The 18,995-nt window shown below is 43.6% G+C and overlaps 1 protein-coding gene across 1 annotated transcript in view; it reads left to right on the forward strand.

Moving 5' to 3' along the window:
* Positions 1-18,995, forward strand: part of GPATCH11 (G-patch domain containing 11) — a 99,315-nt gene that overhangs the window by 67,664 nt on the left and 12,656 nt on the right. The window contains exons 4-5 of the mRNA XM_040429544.1: positions 4,402-4,522; positions 12,175-12,265. Coding sequence (XP_040285478.1) covers positions 4,402-4,522; positions 12,175-12,265 — 212 coding nt within the window. The remainder of the gene's footprint in view (positions 1-4,401; positions 4,523-12,174; positions 12,266-18,995) is intronic.

Below are 18,995 nucleotides of genomic sequence, written 5' to 3' on the forward strand. Positions count from 1 at the left end.
AGCACTGCCAGAGCCCTGCAAAATGACCTCCAGCAGGCCACAAATGTGCATGTGTCTGCTCAAAACGGTCAGAAACAGACTCAATGAGGGTGATATGAGGGCCCGACGTCCACAGGTGGGGGTTGTGCTTACAGCCCAACACCGTGCAGGACGTTTGGCATTTGCCAGAGAACACCAAGATTGGCAAATTCGCCACTGGCGCCCTGTGCTCTTCACAGATGAAAGCAGGTTCACACTGAGCACATGTGACAGACGTGACAGAGTCTGGCGACGCCACAGAGAACGTTCTGCTGCCTGCAACATCCTCCAGCATGACCGTTTGGCATTGGGTCAGTAAAGGTGTGGGGTGGCATTTCTTTGGAGGGCCGCACAGCCCTCCATGTGCTCGCCAGAGGTAGCCTGACTGCCATTAGGTACCGAGATGAGATCCTCAGACCCCTTGTGAGACCATATGCTGGTGCGGTTGGCCCTGGGTTCCTCCCTAATGCAAGACAATGCTAGACCTCATGTGGCTGAAGTGTGTCAGCAGTTCCTGCAAGACGAAGGCATTGATGCTATGGACTGGCCCGCCCGTTCCCCAGACCTGAATCCAATTGAGCACATCTGGGACATCATGTCTCGCTCTATCCACCAACGTCACGTTGCACCACAGACTGTCCAGGAGTTGGCAGATGCTTTAGTCCAGGTCTGGGAGGAGATCCCTCAGGAGACCGTCTGCCACCTCATCAGGAGCATGCACAGGCGTTGTAGGGAGGTCATACAGGCAAGTGGAGGCCACACACACTACTGAGCCTCATTTTGACTTGTTTTAGGGACATTACATCAAAGTTGGATCAGCCTGTAGTGTGTTTTTCCACTTTAATTTTGAGTGTGACTCCAAATCCAGACCTCCATGGGTTGAAAAATTTGATTGTCATTTTTAATTTTTGTGTGATTTTGTTGTCAGCACATTCAACAAAGTATTTCAGAAGAATATTTAATTAATTCATATCTAGGATGTTATTTTTGTGTTCCCTTTATTTTTTTGAGCAGTGTATTATTGAATTAATCATTGGGAGATCAATGTATAGAAATATATGGTGGAAATGATCACTGATTGATCAATCTGCCACCTATACCTTTGAGGATATCTATATCTTTGACGCGGGACTACAAACACAAGGAATCTCCCTTCCCATCAAAAGGGTGTAAACAAGATATGCACCTTATGCACTTTTTAATTAATTAACCTTTTTTAATTAATTAACTGACTTCTTAATTATTTTTTTTTATTTTTTTTACCTGGGATATTTTTTACTATCTCTGCAATTTTATGCATTTATTATATATAAATGCTCGAGTATGGAAGGGTAATACCCACTCCCTCCCCTTTTCTTAAAGTGACATCTCCACCTAAGGCTACTTTCACACTAGTGTTCGGGGCTCCGCTTGTGAGCTCCGTTTGAAGGGGCTCACAAGCGGCCCCGAACGCATCCGTCCAGCCCTAATGCATTCTGAGTGGATGCGGATCCGCTCAGAATGCATCAGTCTGGCAGCGTTCAGCCTCCGCTCCGCTCAGCAAGCGGACACCTGAACGTGCGGAGGCAAACGGATCCGTCCAGACTTACAATGTAAGTCAATGGGGACGGATCCGTTTGAATTTGACACTATATGGCTCAATTTTCAAATGGATCCGTCCCCCATTGACTTTCAATGTAAAGTCTGGACGATCCGTTTGAAGCTACTTTCACACTTAGAATTTTTTTTTCAATTTAATGCAGACGGATCCGTTCTGAACGGATCCAAAGTCTGCATTATATGAGCAGATCCGTCTGGGGTCTGAACGCTAGTGTGAAAGTAGCCTAAGGGACATCTTTCCCAACATACTTTTATGATCAAAGTCTAAATAAACATATTGTATTTACCCATATTGCTTGGGTAGGTATTGGCGAAATTTAACCCTTCCTTTAAAATGTACAAGGGACTCGTCTATGCTAATTTCTTTTTCTGGGGGGAACACCTGTGTAAATTTGGAGTTGAGGTGCTCCAGGAGGGGTCTTATTTTGAATAGACGGTCAAAATGTGGGTAATTTTGGGGGGGCACTGTGCATTATCATTATGATGTAGGAATTTAAAATGGATTTAAATTTTTTTACAGGACATGGTCATATTGTAAATTGGAGTGTGGTACAAGACATCTCAACTCCAATATTGTCTCAATTTTTTTTTTACCAGGCCCATATACAGCAACAGCCCCCAAAACTTCATTATGTCTGCTGTATTTACAGGGGTCCAACCTAGGGGTCTAGCATATGAGGATGTGGGGTTTTGAGCAATAAACTGCTGGGCGTACAAATTTGTTTGGGTCACCATCAAATTTATAAGATCGTCAGAAAAATAGATTTTGAAAAAATCGATTTCTGTGAAGCCCGTGCAGTCAATCTGAATTCCAGAGTTTCCCACGAAATCTGGAATTTGGGGCTGATAATCTTCAGGCGGTGTGGTCCATAGGGGATCACTGGGGGGGGGGGCTACTTCATCTCTTCTGGGGTGTCTCCTTGAGGGTCTGGGGTGTCTCCTTGAGGAATGTGGCATCCTCTTCTCCCTCACTTGCAGACTCCGTTTCAGAGGCAAGGATGGCGTATGCCTCTTCAGCGGAGTACATTCTCTGGGATGAATGGGACATTTTTATTTTTATTGGTGTATGTAAAGTGAAAAATGTCAGGGGGGTGTATGTAGTGATTTGACACGTCAGGGGGCTTGTAATGAATTTAAAATAAAATTTGTGATAACGAAAAAAAGAGGGAACGAAAACAGAAAAAGATAAGTGAAAGAATAAGATAAAAATTTGGAAAAAAAAGGCTCCAAAATTTTTTTGACAGTACTGACCGGCGCTCAGCAGGTGCAGGACCCACGCATGCAGACAGCACATGTGTGGGTTCAAAAATCAAAAATACTACTAACTAAACACCCCCCCCCCCCCTCAAAAAGACAAACAAAAAAAGGACAGTGGGCAGGGAATGGGGATCTGAAATAGCTGCAGATGAGCCAAAGATCACTACAGCTATTCCAGATGTTCTTCTTTTTCTTCTTCTTCTGGAAAGCACTGATTTATGTGGTAGTACCACAAGTCCCAGCTGACACCGAGCAGCACAGAGGGGCACAGGTCCTCTCTGCAAGCAGTCACCAAGCCAGAATGGCTGCCTGCAGAGAGGCACCAACGGTTCTTTCTGCTGCTTAGCGCTGCAATTGTTCCAGCCAATCGCAGCGCTGGGAAGGGACACCTGTGTCTGGTGTCCCCTCCCTGACCTAGGAGGAGATATGGGCTGATGTCATCAGCCCCTTCCACCTCTAGCCGAGCCCCCCTGCAGCTCCATACATTGCCGGCGCTGCGATGGGCCGGTCCTCACTAGCCAGCCAATCGCAGCGATCAGGACTGCAGGGGGGCGGAACAACTCCAGTTCTCCTTCATTTAACTGACTGCCGATTAGTGCAACCAGCTCACTCCGGTCACCCCGCGATGACTCCTATAACTCCTGTGTCTATCTTTCTACACCCAGACATGAATCTACTTCTCACTCAGTGTCTAAATCCCATCACTTCCCTCACCATCTCCAGAGTGTGATAAACAGCTGGAATCGGCAAGCACGTCCAAACACATCTGTATCTAATCCTTACATGTATGCGTGCCTGATACAGAGCCTGCTGAAGTGTGTATCTAATCTCATCTTCTATGATACAGCCTGCTGAGCTGTGTATCCAATTCCATTTTGTACCATAAAACCTGCTGAGCTGTGTATCTAAACCTTTATGCACACAACCGTATCCATTTTGCGATCCACATTTTCTGCAGTCCCATTGAGTTCTATGGATTTGAGGTCCTCATTTTGAAGAACAGAATAGGACATGCTCTGTCTTTACTAGAACTGACATACGGATGTAAAAAACACACTGATGACGTCCATGTGCTTTCCACATCCATATGTCAGTTCTGCAAATGATGTCCTATTCTGATCCTCATTATGCAGATATAAAACCATATTTTGCGGCTGTGATGCGTCCACTGTGTGACTGAGAACCACATGGCGGTTTTTTGTAACCCACTAGAAGCAGACTGTCTATTCAGTGTTTGTTAACTGCCCCCTGGTTTTGTTTATCACCTAGCCCATTAACAATGAACACTGAATAAATAATCCACTTCTAATGAGTTAATAGAATACCACTACGGCTTGCATGGTCACACGGTTTTCTGCTTCACAGTGGCCACGTCCGTGTGGCTGTACCCAGACCCAGAATCTTTAATCACTGACTTCTGCATGGTATTTGTCTTGAGCATTTAGCAACATTGCACACATGTGAACTGTGTATATAGATATAATCAGCAAATATGTTAATGAATATGCTGCCTTCATTTATATAAAGGACGCAGCGGCATTGGCCATGAAGAGATGAAGAAACGGAAAGCAGAAGAAAATCTTGAAAATTTCAGACAAAAGATTCAGATGAGACAACAAGAACAAGAGCGAGCTGCTGATGACTTCAGGTAACAGCCTTTTCAGTTGTCCATGGACGATTGTGTGAAATCAAAATTTGTACTGTGCGGGAGTCGGTGCCGAGTGCTGAGGATACCCTGATGCATTCAGTGCATACAGTGACATACGTAGGCTCTCATTTAAAAAAAGTTATACGATGGGGTATCATATATTTTTTATATTAATTTTTTGCAGATGCCTCTAGATAGAATTATATTAGTCGATGACACTATTCTGTCCAGAAAATCGAAAATATACTGACCTAGTGGAGATGAGAATGACACTCTTTTGGCCTCCTGTGGGTGAATGGGACATAAATTGGAATTTTCATATTGATGGCCTATACTTAGGATCAGCCATTTGCAAGGGGGTCCGATGGACAGCGCTGCGCTTGGTAAGCTGCGAGTTTCGGTCAATCCTGCAGCTTCCTCAAACAGCTGATCGTTGGGGGGTTGCACCCCTATCGATCTCCAATTGATGACCTATCCGGAGTATAGGTTTTCTGTATTTTACTCCCGGAAAAACCTGTTAAAGCAGTTGTCTCCCAAAAAATATTCTACAGTTTTCAAAACAGCAACCGGGGCATATATAAGGTGTGACAAATTTATCAACAACGTGCGCCATATTGATAAATTTGTCGCAGATATCATCACGCCTGCCTCCTAGAAAAAAAACTGAGTTCTATTCTGTCTTCCACAGGAGAGGACAGAAGCTTGGGACATTAGATATAGTATGTTGCATGGCACCTAAGCACCCTGAATCCAGAGGTCAGCTCAGGGGCCAAACTACTGCTGTTGCAGATTTTGTAAAAGCCGTAGTGGTAGTAGTAAAGCATTGAACTTGGGGTTCTCTGACAGTGGGTGCCTCCTATTTGGAAGCAGTCCCTCAGTGGAAAGAGCCTAACATGCACTTGATATAAGTAGTATCTTTACAAGATATGCTGCCTTGTTTTATATCTGGAGACCACAACTTGTGGCAAATTCTTAAAACCTTAAAGCAGGGCTTGACAAATTTCCTTGGAATCTAGGAGCCAGCTAAAAAAGTTAGGAGCCAGGCGGAGCCGCGTCATAAAGCCCCTAGTAGGTGCCCCCCCCCCCACTTCTCCATAGAGCCCCCCCCAATAATGCTGTATACCATGTTACATATACCGCAGCTCCGTCCCCGGACCCTATTGACTATAATGGGGATGGGGGCGGAGCTCCGGCGCAGCATGGCAGTTCGCGGTGAGAGGCCGCCGGACTAAAAAGTTGGACATGCAGTACTTTTGGTCCGGCGGCCTTTCACCATGCACTGCCGTGCTGCGCCGGAGCTCCACCCCCATTATAGTCAATGGGGACGGAGCGGTGGTCCGGCGAAACAGCGGAAGGACGGATCCGACAGGGTGAACAGCCTGCCGGATCCATCCTGCCGCAAGTGTGAAAGTACCCTTAGGCCTTATTCACACGTCCGTTGTTTCTTTCCTGATCTGTTCCGTTTTTTGCGGAACAGATCTGAACCAGATCTGGTCCCATTCATTTTCAATGGGTCCTGAAAAAAAATCAGACATTGAGCTGTCCGTTTTTTTTCAGGACCCATTGAAAATGAATGGGTCCAGATCTGTTCCGCAAAAAACGGAACAGATCAGGAAAGAAACAACGGACGTGTGAATAAGGCCTTAGTTATATAGCTACTGAATGAGACAGAAGAAGGGATGCCTTTAACATATAGATCTCCTTGAGAAGCCAATTTGATCCTAAAGGGTTTATTCAAACTGTAATCTAAACTGTCCTGTCACTTCTCTTATCTCTCTGCTCCTGTCACTTAATCTTATCACTGCTGCAAAAGCATCAGCTGACAGCCTCAGTGTAAACTGTTCTAGAGTCTGACTGACTGTTCTTTTAACTCAAAGAATCGAATGAGTCACTAACTGTAGGATCTTTAGATTCTTTGAACCTGACTCATTCGATTCTTTCTTACTTAGACTCCCTCCTGTACTTGTGTCAGTGACCCGGGCTCAGAGCTGCTAGTGCTTGCCTTGCCTGAGCTCTGATTGGTTGGTGGGCGGGGAGGGGAGGGGCTGGCAGAAGCAGCTTCCACTCTAGGATCAGATTACACTCCTCCCGAGCCCCTCCCCTCCCTGCTGCCAGCGTCTCTGCTATTGTGTGCTGTGACGGAGCTGTTTCAAACGGTGCTGCCTCCGGACAGAACGGCAGCTCCGCACCCATCGCCCGGGCACCTTTGAAAACGGGCTGACAAATACCCAAGCGCCAGGACTAAATTCCTGGTCGCCATGGCGACCTGGCGCCTGGGATTTGTCGAGCCCTGCCTTAAAGAGGGGCTGTCACCTCTCCTGACGTGTCTGTTTTAGTAATTACTTGCATCACCCATGTTATAACAATTCTCGAGCACCTATTCTTATGACTCTGTGTTGCAATTTTCCTTTATTATTCCATCTGTAAGTTTTGAATGAATTGCTAGCAGTTTGCATTGAAGGTCCAGATGGGTGTTGCCATTTGGGAGTGTGTAGCACTGATTGGATAGTCAGACTGTGCAGGGACACTCTAGCCCAGGGGCGCACAACGTTTCCTGGTCAGAAGCCACATTGCCAGACTGAACCAATGACGAGGGCCGAAATTAAAATTTAGAGGGGTATTAACAACGGAAAAACTGTTATTTATGGTTTATTGAACATACAGTATTTACCATTATTGTCTAGTTACAGTTCCGGGACTCCCATCTAATGGGAAAAATACATGTGAGCAGCCACAAGACATAGACATACATGTCTATTAACGGATGGTTGGGGGCCGCACAGAATGGTATCAAGGGCCGCAGGTTGTGCACCCGTGCTCTAGCCCAACCGGTAACACCTTTATTGCAAACTGTAAATAATGAATTCCTAACTTTTTGCAGAAATAATAAAGGAATGGCACAACAGAGAGTAGATGCCCCAGAATTGTTCTTATGTAGGAATTACAAATACTTACTAAAACTTTAAGAAAGGGGTTGACTATAAATTCAGTACATTCTAGAAATATCTACAACATGACTTGCTGGGGGTGCTCCTTGCTTGAAGCGTGAATGATGCTTGATATCTGTAATGGCTGGTTTATTGTGCAATTATATGAATTACTGTAAATACCTGGCTAATGGAGATTTTGAATAAACGTTGCTATCATGCTAAATTTATGAAGAATATAATTTTGCTCTCGTGCTCATTATGGAGTATTTACTGTGTCCTGAGTAATGCACATTGTGGGTGCTATTAATATGAATGACGATCCCTGTTTATGTGGAGTATAGTGCTGGGGCAAAGTGAAAAACACTGGATTTATACACCCTGTGAAAGGCCCAAAATTGGCTATAAAACCGGTTTGACGTTTGACAGTAAATGCATTGTTTATTTACCGAAATGTCCCTGTGGTAAATTGCATGTGTGTGAGGCGCCCAGACAATTCAAGGTGAGCCGTAGAGAAGAGCGAGGTAATAAAGGCTACAAACACGGATCTTCGTATCACCCATAGCGACAATCTTTTCATTCCCATCCCAGTATCAGTCAATGTGTCGTTCTGACATCGAAGACAAGGGATAAAAAACTATGCACATTATACTTTTAGAAAATGCTGAGGCAACAACAGAATCATTCTAAAGTGTTTTACTACATTACTGTGGCCTTTTAACCCGCCGCCAAAGAAAATCAACAGCCAAGCTCTTTTGTTACGGCTTATCTGTGTCTTTGAGGGATTAAGTTACCAGGCTGATCATAAAAGTCTATCAGTCATGTGTCCAGTAAGTGCATCTGCACAGGCTTATGAAGAAGATAGGGGGATAATATATTACTTTACCCAGTATTTGGAAGAAATACTCGATAAGAGTATATTTCCTGTAAAATAGCACAGCGTTTATGCAGTTTGCTGCACACAAAAAAAAAAACATAAAATAATTACTAGGTTCTATATATTCCAGATTTGTCTTGCCAGTAGTACCTACGAATATGTATCAACTTTATTTCAAGTATGTAATGCCATGACAACAGATACATATACACTGATCAGCCATAACTTATAGCCAAAACCGAGCCTGGTATTGTGGAGATCACCTTCATATCACAAGCTCTGAATTGTTGAGGCATATGACCTCTGAAGGTCTCCAGCATTAACTTTTTGGCAAGTTTTCCTACGGTAACTCTTCTTCTATGAAATTGGATCAGGTGGGCTAACCTTCCCCTCCACTCACATCAGAAGTCTTTGTTAACCCAGAGCCCTGTTGTTGGTTGACCAGTTGTCCTTCCTTGAGCTGCTCCTGGAAGATACTAAACAATGTATACCGGGACCACCCCATAAAACCTGCCATTTTGGAGAGGCTATGTCACAGTCATCTAGCCATCACAATGCACCTTGTTTTTAACACATCAGCTTCCAAAAACTGTTCAGCTGCTGCATAAAATATCCCACCTCTTGACAGGTACCATCACGAGAAGATAATCACTGCTCTTTGCTTCATATGTCAGTGGTTTTCATGTTTTGGCCGATGGATGTATTAACACATAAATTATTTTAATCCAGTATTTGATGGTATAACGTGTGTTTTCAGCACCAAACTGCAATATAATGCAGAATTTTAGTAGAAAAGAACCAAAGGATTTTAGATTCTGATTAGGAAAGTCTTTAATGAAATGTGATACCTAATCTTAATCTTAATACAGTCAGGTCCATAAATATTGGGACATTGACACATGAAATGAAATGAACAAGATGTGCTTTAACTGCAGACTGTCAGCTTTAATTTGAGGGTATTTACATCCAAATCAGGTGAACGGTGTAGGAATTACAACAGTTTGCATATGTGCCTCCCACTTGTTAAGGGACCAAAAGTAATGGGACAATTGGCTTCTGAGCTGTTCCATGGCCAGGTGTGTGTTATTCGCTCATTATCCCAAATATAATGAGCAGATAAAAGGTCCAGAGTTCATTTCAAGTCTGCTATTTGCATTTGGAATCTGTTGCTGTCAACTCTCAAGATGAGATCCAAAGAGCTGTCACTATCAGTGAAGCAAGCCATCATTAGGCTGAAAAAACAAAACAAACCCATCAGAGAGATAGCAAAAACATTAGGCATGGCCAAAACAACTGTTTGGAACATTCTTAAAAAGAAAGAATGCATCGGTGAGCTCAGCAACACCAAAAGACCCGAAAGACCACGGAAAACAACTGTGGTGGATGACCGAAGAATTCTTTACCTGGTGAAGAAAACACCCTTCACAACAGTTGGCCAGATCAAGAACACTCTCCAGGAGGTAGGTGTATGTGTGTGAAAGTCAACAATCAAGAGAAGACTTCACCAGAGTGAACACAGAGGGTTCACCACATGATGTAAACCATTGGTGAGCCTCAAAAGCAAGAAGGCCAGATTAGAGTTTGCCAAACGACATCTAAAAAAAAGCCTTCACAGTTCTGGAACAACATCCTATGGACAGATGACACCAAAATCAACTTGTACCAGAGTAATGGGAAGAGAATGAGTATGGAGAAGGAAAGTAACTGCTCATGATCCTAAGTATACCACCTCATCAGTAAAGCATGGTGGTGGTAGTCTCATGGCGTGGGCATGTATGGCTGCCAATGGAACTGGTTCTCTTGTATTTATTGATGATGTGACTGCTGACAAAAGCAGCAGGATGAATTCTGAAGTGTTTCGGGCAATATTATCTGCACATATTCAGCCAAATGCTTCAGAACTCATTGGACGGCGCTTCACAGTGCAGATGGACAATGACCCAAAGCATACTGCAAAAGCAACCAAAGAGTTTTTTAAGGGAAAGAAGTGGAATGTTTTATACAATGGCCAAGTCAATCACCTGACCTGAATCCGATTGAGCATGCATTTCACTTGCTGAAGACAAAACTGAAGGGAAAATGCCCCAAGAACAGGCAGGAACTGAAGACCATTGCAGTAGAGGCCTGGCAGAGCATCACCAGGGATGAAACCCAGCATCTGGTGATGTCTATGCGTTCCAGACTTCAGGCTGTAATTTACTGCAAAGGATTTGCAACCAAGTATTAAAAAGTGAGTTTGATTTATGATTATTATTCTGTCCTATTACATTTGGTCCCTTAATAAGTGGGATGCACATATGCAAACTGTTGTAATTCCTACACCGTTCACCTGATTTGGATGTAAACACCCTCAAATTAAAGATGACAGTCGCACATCTTGTTCGTTTCATTTCAAACCCATTGTGGTGGTGTATAGAGCCAAAAATGTTAGAATTGTGTAGATGTCCCAATATTTATGGACCTGACTGTATATTGTTTGTATAATTATATGCATCATGCACTTTATATGATTTTTTTTTTTTTATAAAATAATACTTGGACATGCCATTAAGGCCTCATGCACACGACCGTTATGTGCATCCGCGGCCGTTGTTTCGTTTTCCGTTTTTTTTCGTGGACCCATTGACTTTCAATGGGTCCGTGGAAAATTCGGAAAATGCACCGTTTGGCTTCCGCGTCCGTGATCCGTTTTTCCAGTCCATGAAAAAAATATGACCTGTCCTATTTTTTTCACGGACAACGGTTCACGGACCCATTCAAGTCAATGGGTCCGTGAAAAATCACGGATGCACACAAGATAGTTATCAGTGTCCGTGATCCGTGTCTATTTTTCCTATCATTTTCAATGCAAACTTGACTTAGTTTTTTTTTTCACTTTTCATGTCCGTGGATCCTCCAAAAATCAAGGAAGACCCACGGAAGAAAAAACGGTCACAGATCACGGAACAACGAAAATCCGTTTTGCGGACCGCAAAAAAAAACGGTCGTGTGCATGAGGCCTAAGGGCGCTATCACACAGTCAGTGTTTGATCAATCATTTCCATCAGTGATTCTGAGCAGAAACCAGATCAGTCAAAGGTACAGAACAGATGCAGATTTTTACATTATACCTTATCTCTCTACAGAGCTTCAGGGCTGTAGAGTCGGAAGCAATGTTCCGACTGCAGCTTAAAAAATATATTTTCTGATATTAATATTGTCATTAATTTATTAAAGGGGTTGTCTCACCTCCTTTTTTCAGTCCTCAGTGCACGGCTCCTGGGGCACTACATAAGCTGTAGTGGGGGGGGGGGGGCGCGCGATACCTCTGCTGTGACTGATGGAGCCGGCATGAGGCGCTAGGATAATATAATCTCGCCCCTTGACCACATGTGCACGCACGTGAGGCTGCTAGACTATCTGAAACACTAGCAGTCTCAGCGGAGCAGACCCTGTACAGATCGCGACAAACTATGGTAAGTGGTTGCAGCGATTTGTATCTTACAGGATAGAATGGCAGAGAGGTGGACAAAAACGGGAGCTGCTGCGCATGCGCGCGGCCCCGTACGCGCTCACTCCATTAATTCCCCGCCACCAGAAAGGCCGTTTTTTTTTTTCTAGCTGTGCGCAATCGCGGCCACCGTTGCTGCACTGCATATAGAGGAAATTCTCTATATGCTAGAAATTGTGTCTATGGTATATGGTAACATTGAAGTGTGTATATATGTGTGTGTATAATATAATTTTTTTTTTTTATTATTATTAAAGCACCATACATTCCGTGGCGTGGTACATACATGCTATTTATATGTTACTAGACTCATATTTATTTTGTGTATAATTCACTGTTTTTTCACCTTAAAATCAAGATTGAGGATGAAAAGTAAGAAAGAAGAGCAGAAGCTGGAAGGTGACCTTAGGAGAAGCCAGAGAGCATGTCTGCAGCTTGATGAACAGAAGGTAAGCTAAACACTGCAGCAGTGGCAATTGTTTTTTTAATCAAAATATATATGGTAAATGCATGCGAATCTTCAGAGACGTATCGCGTAACTGCAGATTTTTCTCACTGTTGCCAACTTTTGGAGATCTTGCTGCCTAAGGCTATCTTCACATATATCAGTTGTGTCCGGCCAGGTAATTTTAGGTTGGGAGCCAGACACAACTGATAGATGTGTACTGCACTGCAGGGCACAGATCCAGCATCTGTACACTGATATTTTGGCACCTGGCATCACAACTGATGCATCGGATGTATGTGCCCAATTCCATAGAAAACTATGGGGTCAGTTCTGGCTCCGCTCCCATCAGGCCTTTTCTGCTTCAGGGGAACCGAGCCAGATAGCTGGAGAAGTGTGTTGGGGGCCTAAGAGAGAGCAGCAAATATATGTACTAACTCTCAGCTGATATGCAAAGCTATCTAAACTAGTTTTCAATAGTGAGATGGGGAGCGGCACTCAGAGTCCACCGCTAAATCCTGGCACATGGGAGTCAATCACCGCTCAGTCTCCTACGAACACTGTCAGTGGTGCTCAGCCCTCAATGCAGTAAGGTATTGTAGATCAAACCATATGAAGAAATGAATGAAGGAGGGCGGCGCTCACCAGCATAACTTGATAGTTGCTTTATTCAAAAAATAGCAATGGACGGCATCGGGCAGGACGCCAAGAGCTCCACACAGGTGAGATAGCGACGGCTGTTTCGCGCTGAACGCGCTTCCTCAGGCTGTTACGTCAGGGCGCAATTGCTCTCCACCTTATTAAGCATCGAATCAATACATCACCTGGGTGACCAGTGACGCTGCCCCGATGCTTCCCAAGATCATCCATACAGTCAAGGAAGATGAAACTACAAAACATTAGTGCATGGCAAAACAACATTGCGGAGATGCTATTACAGGAACATACTGAGGTCAATTCTGTCATTCAGGCACAATTCTTCCACCGCTTGGGTACAGAGAATCCACCTGGCCTCCCGTTGTAAAAGGAGCCGGTGTCCATCGCCCCCATGCGGCGGTGCCTGAACCACCTCTAGTCCTGAAAAAGACAGGTAACTGGTATCGCCTCCATGCACTTTTCTGAAGTGCTCTACCACACTGGGGCACCCCTTACCAGAGGTTATGGAGTTGACATGTTCTCTTATGCGTTCGTTTAGACATCTGATTGTTTTGCCGATATAAAAGCGGCCACATTTGCAGCTTAGAAGATAAACCACAAACGTGCTTCTACAATTAATGAAACTCCGTACCCTGTGGTGTACCCCTGCAAAACCAATGACATTTTTGCACGCATTATATTTACATTGGGAACAATTCCCACATCTAAAGTTCCCATCTGGTCTATTGATTGTCAACCACTGACTAGAACGCAGCGTAGTCAATCTACTCCTTATCTCTTAGCGTATGACTCCTCCTGAAGGAGACTTGTGGTCTCTGCTCAGTTACCTTGCTAAGGGTGCTGTCTCTTTTGAGTACATCCCAATTCCTAAAGATGGCGGAACGAATCCGATCCGCCATTGGGCTAAACTTAAAGGAGAAGGCGAATCTGCCTGTATTTGTACCATCCTGGCCTGACCCAGGCACTTCCGTTACTTTTCTCAGTTTCCTATTCTTTTGCAATAAATCTGTTTGAGAGAATGTCCTCTCAACCCTTTCCATATCACGGCTAACCTCATTCTCTGGGTATCCTCTTGCTACCAACCGTTGTTTCAGCTCTGTCAGCTCCTGCGTAATCTGATGAATTGCCCGTACGGCAACGATTTCTTGACAGTTCCTGGGTGAAAGCTGTCGTGGCGGAGCAAGGAGTTGGTCGCCGTGGGCTTGCAAAAGCCCTCCGTGACCAACCCGTCGCCCCTCGCCACGACAACCACATCCAGGAATTCCAACCTTGAACCCCCAAAATTGAGGGTGAATCTCATTCCCATGTCGTTCAAGTATCGGACAAACTCCTCACACTGTTGCTTTGTTCCGGACCAAACAATGAAGACGTCATCAACAAAGCGTAAGAAGACTTTCAAATACTGTAAAAATGGGTTTGACACGGAAAACACAAATCTGTCTTCCAGTCTCGCAAGATACATATTGGCAAATGTGCACAAAACAGGGGTACCCATCGCCGTCCCCAGCTTTTGTCTGAACCATTCACTGCCGAATCTGAAAACATTGTTCGCAAGTATAAAGTTTAGAGCCCCACAGACGAAATCGCAGAAGAGGTCACTCTTCCCCACATTCCGTAGGATGACTCGGATCGCCTCCACACCCGCATCATGAGGGATGCGGGTGTAGAGGCTCTCCACATCCGGGGACACTAACTGATAATCTGCTTGCCAGTATACTTTACCCAAGGACAACAAAAAGTCGGTGTCCCTGAGATAGACCGGGGCGCTGGGAAGTAACGGTCTGAGGAGCCAATCGATATATTTTGATAAAGGCTCAGTCAACGAGCCAACCCCCGAGACGATGGGACGTCCCGAGTGCTGACTCAGTGACTTGTGAATCTTGGGAAGGAAATACCAGCAGGGTCTGGAGGGAAATGTGGGTACGAGTTTTTCATGCTATCGCCCAGGAGAAACCCCTTGCCACATAACCGCGAACAAAATACTCAAGCTGACACCTGATGTCTATGGTGGGATCCCCCTGTATCACTTCATAGGTGTCAACATCCCTAAGTTGCCTAAGGGCTACATTAATGTACTCCCTCGACATTAATACCACATTGCCCCCCTTGTCCGCCGGTTTTTCTATGATGTCATCCTGTGCACTGAGCCAGTTTAGAGCTTGTCGCTCCTCACTACTGACATTATCCTGTGCTCTAGGATACATAACAGCGCGTACATCCTTCTTCACCTGGTGGAGAAAGATGTCTATGCTGGTCCCGGCGGGCATGGGGGGGCAAAATGTGGACTTAATCCCACCTGTAAAGGTGGTTATGCCCTCTGGTGATGCTTCTCTAGTCACTGAACTGCCCTCAGAGAGAAAATCTAGACATTCAAGTTCAGCTGCATTAAACTTAGTGGATACAAAGAACGCCATTGGGTCGGGACAAACTGGCAGCTGCCCCTCTGCCCTAAAGACTGCTCCCTGGGGTGTATTAGTAAACATTTTGTGCATGTACAATTTTCTCACAGCCTTAAACAAATCAATCTCAAATGTGACAGGGTCGAACTGTTCAGGGACAAGAGAGAAAAAAAGAAAGGGGGTTAGTCGCCTGGCTCTCAAAATGAAGGTCAGGATACCTAACTCGCAGGGCGCCAAAGGTGTGGATCTGACACGGAAGAAAGATAGTTTCTTTCTATCTAAAAATATATTTTTACAATATTTGGATTAGTTGGTACAAGTAAAAAGGATAAGAACATAAGAAGGCTGCCAGTGGGATAAACCTAGCTAGGAAAATATACCTAGGCTAGAATAAGAACAAGAGAATATATCTGACGGGCTGGGAATTTATAGTTCAGCGGATTAAAACCACATAATGATGATGAATCAGTATATTTCCAACAGAGTCATATAGAACCACATCAGTGTAGTGAAACTTGGTTTGTACTTACTTCACCCAGGAGGAGAGATGGGGGATAAACTCAATACACCCCCAAACCCTTCCTCCTGCGCCTGGTTCGCTTCTAGAGTGTCAGGAAAGAACAGCAGTCCTGTGGCTGGAGCTTCTTGTCAATTCCTTTATTTGGACAAAGTCAGGGTGGGGTGAGAAGGAGGCCCAACGCGTTTCGGGGATATATAAATCCCCTTCATCAGGAGCATATACAATAGGCGACAAACTGGCTTCTTTAAATCAAATTTGGCGCCAAAAGCAGATTGTGAGGCGTCACTTCCGGTCCGCGTGTACCAATGCGTTCCAGCATGGAACGCAAACCGGAAGTGGGGGCCGACAGATGAGTAAAGTACAAAACAAACAAATTCATGCAATAGTTACAATGATTGGCTACATTGAAATACTTAACATTGTGCCAGGATTCATGCCGTATGACTACTAAAGTCCCATATCATCTCGGCCGGCTAAGAGAGCGTACCCGGAAGTGAAATCACTTCCGGTATATAACATTCACAATCTTAGGGCTAAATCATAAAAAAAATGGATAAATAATAAATATATAAGCACAGTCTAACCCTAGGGAAGAAAGGGAGCTCTACAAAGACATAGATCGAGCTTCTAATCTGAAGGGGGTCGGTCTATATGTGACGACGGAGGGGTGACGTCAAGCCCTGGTCTCCGCCCACTTCCGGTCAGTGGAACGCAAGCGGCAGGACTATAAATATTCAATCTATGTATGTATTGATATGCGCTTGGGAAAAGGGGAACAAAATTAATCTATAAAGTATTAGTATGGAAAATAAACATAGATTATATAGCAATATATTAAAATATTAGAAAAACATTAAAGGAAAATAAATATAATATATTAAAATATATAAATAAATGTTAGGTACAGATCTGGATAATGTAGACATAGCGTTGTGCTTAAATGCAGAACGATATATGTTTTTTCTTTTAGGGTGTTCTATTCCCATTGACATCTATATATAAAACTAACATCATGTACATATATAAAGAAAGATGTGCAAACCTATATGAAGCATATATGAAGCATATATGGTATATATGGTATAGAGCTTCATATAGGTTTGCACATCTTTCTTTATATATGTACATGATGTTAGTTTTATATATAGATGTCAATGGGAATAGAACACCCTAAAAGAAAAAACATATATCGTTCTGCATTTAAGCACAACGCTATATGTCTACATTATCCAGATCTGTACCTAACATTTATTTATATATTTTAATATATTATATTTATTTTCCTTTAATGTTTTTCTAATATTTTAATATATTGCTATATAATCTATGTTTATTTTCCATACTAATACTTTATAGATTAATTTTGTTCCCCTTTTCCCAAGCGCATATCAATACATACATAGATTGAATATTTATAGTCCTGCCGCTTGCGTTCCACTGACCGGAAGTGGGCGGAGACCAGGGCTTGACGTCACCCCTCCGTCGTCACATACAGACCCCCTTCAGATTAGAAGCTCGATCTATGTCTTTGTAGAGCTCCCTTTCTTCCCTAGGGTTAGACTGTGCTTATATATTTATTATTTATCCATTTTTTTTATGATTTCGCCCTAAGATTGTGAATGTTATATACCGGAAGTGATTTCACTTCCGGGTACGCTCTCTTAGCCGGCCGAGATGATATGGGACTTTAGTAGTCATACGGCATGAATCCGGGCACAATGTTAAGTATTTCAATGTAGCCAATCATTGTAACTATTGCATGAATTTGTTTGTTTTGTACTTTACTCATCTGTCGGCCCCCACTTCCGGTTTGCGTTCCATGCTGGAACGCATTGGTACACGCGGACCGGAAGTGACACCTCACAATCTGCTTTTGGCGCCAAATTTGATTTAAAGAAGCCAGTTTGTCGCCTATTGTATATGCTCCTGATGAAGGGGATTTATATATCCCCGAAACGCGTTGGGCCTCCTTCTCACCCCACCCTGACTTTGTCCAAATAAAGGAATTGACAAGAAGCTCCAGCCACAGGACTGCTGTTCTTTCCTGACACTCTAGAAGCGAACCAGGCGCAGGAGGAAGGGTTTGGGGGTGTATTGAGTTTATCCCCCATCTCTCCTCCTGGGTGAAGTAAGTACAAACCAAGTTTCACTACACTGATGTGGTTCTATATGACTCTGTTGGAAATATACTGATTCATCATCATTATGTGGTTTTAATCCGCTGAACTATCAATTTCCAGCCCGTCAGATATAGTGACTCTGGTAAAATACTTTTAAAACTTTTATTAAAAAAATATTTTAAGATACTTCAATATAATCAATCGTGAATTTTATCAATACCATCGATTAAGTAAAGAGTGGCGCCTCCGTGTGAGATAAAACCCACATTCTAGAACTGTTCAGTCAGGCTGTACCTGAGCCCCCTACTCAGGGCTCGTGTACAACCCGAGGGCAGCTCGCGCCCCGTCAAATTCACCACCAAATTCTCATTGGTGGATTGTGTGTCAGGAGTAGAGGAGGTAACTATTTCCTCCAGGACACTTGTTTCCTCGTGCGTCCCGATTTTCTGATTTCTCCTTGTCTTGATTTTTCGCCGACTCCTTCTGGTACATTTTCTAAAGGGCTGCTTTCCGGCCCTATTTAGATCGGATTTTGGCTGGCTCGACTCGTCTGACAAGCTTGAGTCAGACTCACTTGTCCAATAGTCACTCTTTTGGTGACGCCCAAACCTTCTTCTCTGTTGTCTTTTTTTATTTCCATTACTCCAATCAAATATGTGGCCAAGTTCATAATCTTGTTTGTCCCTGACAAATGTATCTTTTTTCCTCTCTTTAACTTCCGCTTGTATCACCACCAATTTTTTATTTAGATTTTTCTCAAATGTCAGTAGTTGATTCTCCGTAAGTCTTGTGGTCAATTCATTTTTAGCTCTAGACAATTCTTCTTTTATGTTATCATACTCCATCGTGTTTCTTTTCAGAACTAAATCAAGGATTTGCAGTGAAAATTGAGAGTGTAACAGTTGCCACTCTTTCACAAATGAAACATCTTGCTCAAATTGTGCCGGATCTTTGTAAGTCCCGCGGGACTCTGTTGCTCTCTTTATAGGATCAGAGTGATTCTACCATCCAAAAAAGACTGTTGCTGTATCACGTCTC

This window comes from Bufo bufo, chromosome 4 (genome assembly GCF_905171765.1).
Source record: "Bufo bufo chromosome 4, aBufBuf1.1, whole genome shotgun sequence".
Taxonomy (NCBI): domain Eukaryota; kingdom Metazoa; phylum Chordata; class Amphibia; order Anura; family Bufonidae; genus Bufo; species Bufo bufo.